Genomic DNA, 6,932 nt, shown 5'->3' with positions numbered 1-6,932 from the left:
CAGACACGAAAATGAGCTATGGGAGGTGTGGTACGAATGATAGAGGCAATTTTCTAGCGGCAAGGAATAGTATGGTTGATCATGATGCTGCAACCACTGAAGCTTTGGTGATCGGATATGGGTTATATCTAGCAAACCAGCTGGGAGTTAGTAAGGTAATGATTCAATATGATTGTCTCGAAGCAGTTGAAACCATGAGGGGCGGAGGTTCTTCATCTAGTGCTGCAGCACCAATCTTTGAACATATTTGTGTTCATGCAACAACCTTGAGTAAAGTTGAATTTTGCTTTTGTCCTAGAAATGCAAACAAAGTAGCTCATACTTTAGCCAACGAGTGTGTTTCTCAACCAAATGATTTGTTTGATGAACCATTTAGTTATATTTTTTCTTTTGTTAGTGGATGATGCAAGTTTGCTTTGATCAATGAAGGCCCTAGGAGATTTCAAAAAAAAAAATTCCACAAGGAGCATTCGGGCCTACCTGGGCCATGAAAAGCCCAATATCAAGACCGACAAGAAGAAGAAGATCACACCCTCAAAAAAAAAGAGAGAAGATCTTCCACCCTGACGGCGGAAATTCTTCTGACGCGCGCTCTGTTCAGTCACCGCCACCACCGGAGCTCCATGCCTCCGCGACTCCTCTTCCGCCGCCTCCTCTCCACCGCCGTCGCAGCCCCCGCAGCCCCTGCGGAGGTGAGCTCCGCTGCCGCGCCGAGGCCCACCGACCCGGCGCTGCTCCTCCGCCTCTGCACAGTCCTCTACCAGCACCAGAACGCCCCGGACGCCGCCCTGCAGCGCCGCCTCTCCGCCCTCCCCCTCCCTCCCGCCCCCGCCGACCTCCGCGAGCTCTTCCTCCAGGCATCCGCGCGGTTCCCGCTCTCCTGGCGCCCCGTGCACCGTCTCCTCGCGCACCTCACCGCCCGCCACGGCTTCGCGCACTCCCCAACCACCGCCGCCCGCTTCCTCGACGTCCTCGCCAAGTCCAGCAACATGGACCTGCTCCACTCCACTCTGCTCTCCCTCCCTCCGGAACTCCTCTCCGACGCGGCCCTCCGCGCCGCCATCCGCGGCCTCGCCCCCGCCCGCGAGGTCGGCAAGGTGTCCGCCCTCCTCACCCTCTTCCCGGAATCGCACCGCCCCCGCGTGCTCGCCTTCATCACCGACGTCGTCTGCTCCGTCTGCAAGCTGCCGGACGTGGCCGAGAAGGTGATTAGGCAAGCCGAGCACCGGTACGGCCTCGCGCGCAACAGCCGATGCTGCGACCTGCTGGTCGTCGCGTACTGCCGCGCGGGGATGTTCGCCGAGGCCTGCAGCGTGTGGAACGGGATGGAGAGGCGCGGGATCGAGCCGGGCGCAGCGGCGTACGAGGAGATCGTTGTGACTCTGTTCAAGAACAACCGTTTCGCCGACGCCATGAAGGTGTTCGATGGAATGCGGAAGCGGGGCCTGTCTGCCGGCGGTGGCGGCGCGTGCTACCACGCGGTGGTTTCGTGGCTGTGCAAGGAAGGAAGGACCTGGTGCGCGTTCATGGTGTTCGCCGAAATGGTGAAGAAAGGGGTGGAGGTGGACGGAGAGGTGCTGGGGGATCTGGTGTATGGGCTCTTGGCGAGGAGGAGGGTGAGGGAAGGGTACAGTGTTTTCCATGGTGTCAAGGAGAAGGATGTTGCACTGTACCATGGGATGATGAAGGGTTTGGTGAGGATCAAGCGAGCTCGAGAGGCGACTGAGGTGTTTAGGGAGATGGTTGCCAGTGGGTGCGAGCCAAACATGCACACCTACATCATGTTGCTTCAGGGGCACTTGGGGAAGAGGGGCAGGAAGGGCAGGGATCCACTGGTCAATTTTGAGAGCATCTTTGTTGGTGGATTGGTGAAGGCAGGAAGGACATTGGAGGCGACCAAGTTTGTGGAGAGGACGATGTGGGGTGGAGTGGATGTGCCGAGGTTTGACTACAATAAGTTCTTGCACTACTTCTCGAATGAGGAGGGAGTGGCGATGTTTGAGGAAGTTGGAACGAGATTGAGGGAAACAGGGCATGTTGATCTCGGGGACATCTTTCTAACCTATGGCGAGAGGATGGCCACAAGGGATAGGAGGAGGAGAGCGATGAATGGGCGTTTGACAGAGCTTCAAGATTACAGTTCACTATCACCATCTCAGGAGTCAGAAGCTAGGAGCATCTGATGTGTAGTACCATAAAAGTTTCAAATACGGTATAGTTTGGACTTTGGAGGAATATTGTGTGCTTGCATTTGTCTTCTCTCTTGCTTTGATTCTCTATGGACCTGGTAAGTGTCTTCGTTTTCAAGGTCTTGGTAAGTTCTTTAGGAATTCGGAGCATTTACTAGGCTGCTGATTGCATATTTCGAGGAGCTTGCTTTTCTGAACTCTGTATGCCAGATGCTGAATCTATACAGAATCATTCATGCAATGGCTCTCTTTTCCTCTTATATGTCATTTTATATTTCTCTCTTCCAGGCACTTCTTTGTTGGTGGCGGCTGATATTTAATGGCCATTGGTCCCATGAGTCAACCGGCCTGTTGTTATCGTCATGATGTATGATGTGATTGAATACAAAAATAAGGGGCAAGATTGAGTATGCCTGATGGCCTCCTTGTTTGAAATCTCACAGCCTACAAGTGAAGCCATCACTGGATTACGATGTTATCAACCACACTACACTGGTAAGAAGTCTCAATCATTAAGGTGGCAAGGGTATCCATCCAATGACTTTTATATCTTAGCAGTTGTTCTGATTTTCTCTGATTCAGACTTTGAAATGCTTACTAAAACAGAATATATGAATTAGCAGTCTTTATTGAGATAAGAATATTGTAAGTTAAATTTCTGCACTTACATACATTACTAGTGGTAAATATCAACCCATAATTTTTTGAAATAACCACTTGAAAGATTTTCTTAACCTGACATAAATAGTTGAAATAACTACCCTAAAGGCCTAAACAACCGTTTTTGCTTTGACATAAAAACGAAGGGCATCAAGGAGTAGCATTTAAAGTTGCAGGGTTGTCAGAATTCAAACATAAGGCCTGGATTTATTATGAAATTTTAGGTACGATGATGTGTCTAATTAGGACAATAATAATATGATGAACCATGCCGTCCAGGTCCGACCATGTGAATCTGACACTTCCTGAAAGGCATCCTTCAGCTGCTCCTCCCTTTGAACAATGGGGCTGTAAGACAACGACATATACCCTTGAAAAGTCATAAGATGCTTGTGTGGTCTATATCGACATATCCCTCCTGATCCCGCACTTGTATGGTGGTGAGAGCCTATCTGCAGATTGCGATGCTCCCTTGCCCTTGTTGCTGCAGCTACCGTAGTAACAATAGAGAGCGGCACAAGAATTCATAACCAAAAACTCAAGCTCTGTCCAGGTAAGTGACTTCCATGGTCTCATCAAGCTCATAATCAGAGGAACGAAGATGATTGGATCAACTCCAAACATGTTGAATGTATTTCGTACTCATATCTCTCTAATATTACCAGGTGGTGTGAGTATTAGTTGTGTGGAGCACCTGACTGGAGAGGGTTTGTTCCAACTTGGTAGCATCAGCTTCAAGTATACTGTCCCCCTTTTGGTACTTGACAGAGAGATGGAGCATGCTGTTGTTAGCGCTGGTGGAGGCGCCATCAACATACTGTTATATAAGCTGGGTATGATGCTCATCCAAGAAGCACAGCTCCTTGGAGGCATCCGAGGTGAACTGCAATACATGAAGGATGAGCTGGAGAGCATGACAGCGTTTCTCCAGGACCTTGCCGAGGGGGAAAATCACAGGAAGCAGGTTAAGATTTGGATGAAACAGGTGCGTGAGGTCGCGTATGATGTTGAGGATTGCATTGATGAGTTTATGCATCACCTTGGGAGCAGCACGAATGGTTCTGGCCTAGCCGAGCTTCTCCATAGATGCATCCATTTCCTGCAAACTGCCAGGGCACGGCGTCAGATTGGGAAACAAATCCAAGAACTAAAATCGCGTGCTACAAGTATCAGCGACCGAAACTCAAGGTACCTGTGTTCCTCTTTATAAAGTTCTTGTGCCACAGGGCTGAATATCTTGGCATTTATCGTATGATTACCCCTTAATGAAAACATGAGAACATGGTAGTACTGTAGCAGGAGGGCTGGAGGAAGTACATATTCTGTGTTGTACTCAAAACTGAAATGGTCATTCAATGTAGCAACTATTCAATAGGATTTTGTAAATACTACATATGTTCTAAAATAGATGATATTCTGCAAAGCATGCACTCAAACCTTCCTTTGACGACGAAATAATAATCAAATAGATTGATTAAGTAAAAATTGCATCATCAGATTTTTCATAAAACTATAAAAGTACATTCACAATGTAAACTTTTATCATCATTTACGTGCATAATTATAGAGAAAAAATGGTCAAAGTCGCTTGTTGGAGACTGCAAAAATTCAGTTGAGCATCATCTATTTTGACACGGGGACAGTAACATTCAGCTGATTTTGCATTCCTATTTGTTCTTTAAAAGTTAAAAGTTACAAGTTTTTTCATTATGAAAAAAAGGTAAGAAGGTGTTTTTCTTTTCCGCTTCTCTATTTACTATATATGAGCTGTCGCAGTAACTTCCAAACTCATCTCGTAGGTATGGTGGTAATCATCTCATTTCGGGAGCAGAAGGGAGCACATTTGCTGCACAACCAGCACCACCTAATATTATTTCTTTGGATATCCGTACTCCTGCACTCTTCCCAGAGATAACAAAACTTGTGGGCATCGAAGAGCGTCACTGTGATATTGTTAATTGGTTGGTGGATGAAGACATACCACAATTACTGGCGATATCTATAGTTGGCTTTGGTGGTTTGGGTAAGACAACTCTTGCTATGACGGCATATCAAACAGCAAGTGCAAGCTTCCAATGTCGAGCTTTTGTAACTATATCCCAGAAATTTGATGTCAAGGCTATCATAAGGGACATTCTTCGACAGACTATTCAACCAGTAGATCGAAATAGTCCAACACCCACAGTGGACCCGCTCAAAGGTATGGAAGAATTGAACGTGGGTCAACTTGCAAATATGCTAAGGCAGCATCTAAAAGATAAGAGATATCTTATTGTTCTTGACGATATTTGGACCATCTCAGCTTGGGAGGGTATTCGGTTTTCTTTGCCTAACTCACATACTGGAAGCAGGATAATGGTTACTACAAGAATGAGACCTGTAGCACAAGCCTGCTGCCTCCATGAGTATGACAGAGTTTACGAAATTAAACCACTCACAGGCAGTGAATCTAGTGAGTTATTTTTCAGGAGATTATTTGGCAACCGGGAAAATTGCCCAACTGTCTTAAAAGCTATCTCAGAAAAGATCCTGGGAAAATGTGGGGGTATACCCTTGGCCATAGTCAGCATTGCAGGTCTTTTGGGTAGCACATCCCTACACAGTTATGATCGCTGGGAGAAGATCTACAACTCTCTTGGCGTGGAGCTGGAAACCAGTCCCTGGCTTGAAAAACTGAAAAATATTCTTGAGCTTAGTTATAATGACCTTCCGTACCATTTGAAAACTTGTTTCTTATATTTAAGCACTTACCCTGAGGATCATAAGGTCAGAACAAAAAGTTTATTGAGGCGGTGGATAGCAGAACGCTTTGTGACTGCAAAGCGTGGATTGAGTGCCCTAGAGGTGGCAGAAAAATATTTCAATGAATTCCTCAACAGGAGTATTGTTCATCCAGTTGAAATGAGCTTTGATGGTAAGGTCAAGACTTTTCGAGTTCATGATATAATGCTAGAGATCATTGTTTCAAGATCCATTGAGGACAATTTCATCACTCTGATAGGTGAACAGCATACTTTAGCTCCGCAAGAGAAGATTCGGCGGCTATCCATTCATGGTGGAAGTAACAGAAATATTGCCACAAGCAAAATGTTAAGCCATGTCCGATCATTGAGTATATTTGCTGACGGAGAAATGTTACAGTTTGCTTGGATAAAACTTCTTAGAATATTAGACTTAGAAGGTTGTGAATTTACCAGGAATGGAGATATCAGAAATATATGTAGACTTTTTCAGTTGGAATATCTCAGTCTCAGAAATACATATGTCACTCAGCTTCCTGTACAAATAGGGAACCTGAAGAAGTTGGAGACACTGGATGTCCGGGACACAGGCATAAAGCATTTGCCTCCTCAAATTACCAAGCTACCAAATTTATCAAACCTACTTGGAGGGAGAAGAGCTTATAACTATAGTGGTTTGTTTCCTATTTCCAACTTTTGGGGAATGCACATCCCTAAGAAGCTTGGCAATTTAAAAATGCTTACAACCCTTGCACAAATAGAGATCACAGTCTCTACTTCCCATTACATATTTGAATTAGGAAAACTTTCACAGTTGAGGAAGCTAGGAGTAATGATGTTTGTTGATGATGACACGAACTGGATATCTTTAATCACTGCCATTGCAAATCTGAGCAGCCTCCAGTCGCTACTGCTTTGGCGACCTGATGGAGTAATGAATTTCAGGATTCTTGATACACTATCCAGGCCACCAATCTTTCTAAAGAGCATAAACTTCAGAGGTAAGTTGGGACAACTACCAAAATGGATCGGTTCGCTAGCGAACCTCACCGAGTTGACCCTTCGTGCCACTGAATTGGAATCCGAGGAGCACGTGAAAGTTCTCGGTCAGTTGCCAAGCCTACTCTATCTCAGGTTGCATCACAGTGCCTACACCGGAACAGAACTCACGTTTTCTGCTTCAGAATTTCCGAGTCTCAAACTGCTCACCATTCATCTCGGTGTATACCAGGCGTTGAACCTGAGGTTTGAGGAAGGCACAGCGCCTAAGCTCCATAGCCTAGAGCTATCTTTCTTTGAAGCAGCTTCCATCAGACAGCCTTCAGGCATCAATTTTCTTCCA

General features: G+C 46.1%; 1 protein-coding gene across 1 annotated transcript; it reads left to right on the top strand.

Moving 5' to 3' along the window:
* The first annotated feature begins 623 nt into the window (after positions 1–623).
* LOC124672767 (putative pentatricopeptide repeat-containing protein At1g26500) lies at positions 624–3,629 on the top strand. The gene is made up of 3 exons (XM_047208944.1): positions 624–2,684; positions 3,129–3,402; positions 3,515–3,629. Exon 1 carries the CDS (start codon positions 624–626, stop codon positions 2,181–2,183), a length of 1,560 nt encoding a protein of 519 aa, XP_047064900.1. The 3' UTR covers positions 2,184–2,684; positions 3,129–3,402; positions 3,515–3,629.
* Positions 3,630–6,932: the final 3,303 nt, after the last annotated feature.

The sequence above is a fragment of the Lolium rigidum genome, chromosome 7 (genome assembly GCF_022539505.1).
Source record: "Lolium rigidum isolate FL_2022 chromosome 7, APGP_CSIRO_Lrig_0.1, whole genome shotgun sequence".
NCBI classification, from domain to species: domain Eukaryota; kingdom Viridiplantae; phylum Streptophyta; class Magnoliopsida; order Poales; family Poaceae; genus Lolium; species Lolium rigidum.
Note: the sequence above shows the minus strand (reverse complement) of the source record. Positions and strands in the feature narration are given on the sequence as shown.

Coding starts and splice junctions, on each gene's coding strand:
- LOC124672767 (XM_047208944.1), top strand. CDS start 624: ATGCCTCCGCGACTCCTCTTCCGCCGCCTCCTCTCCACCGCCGTCGCA.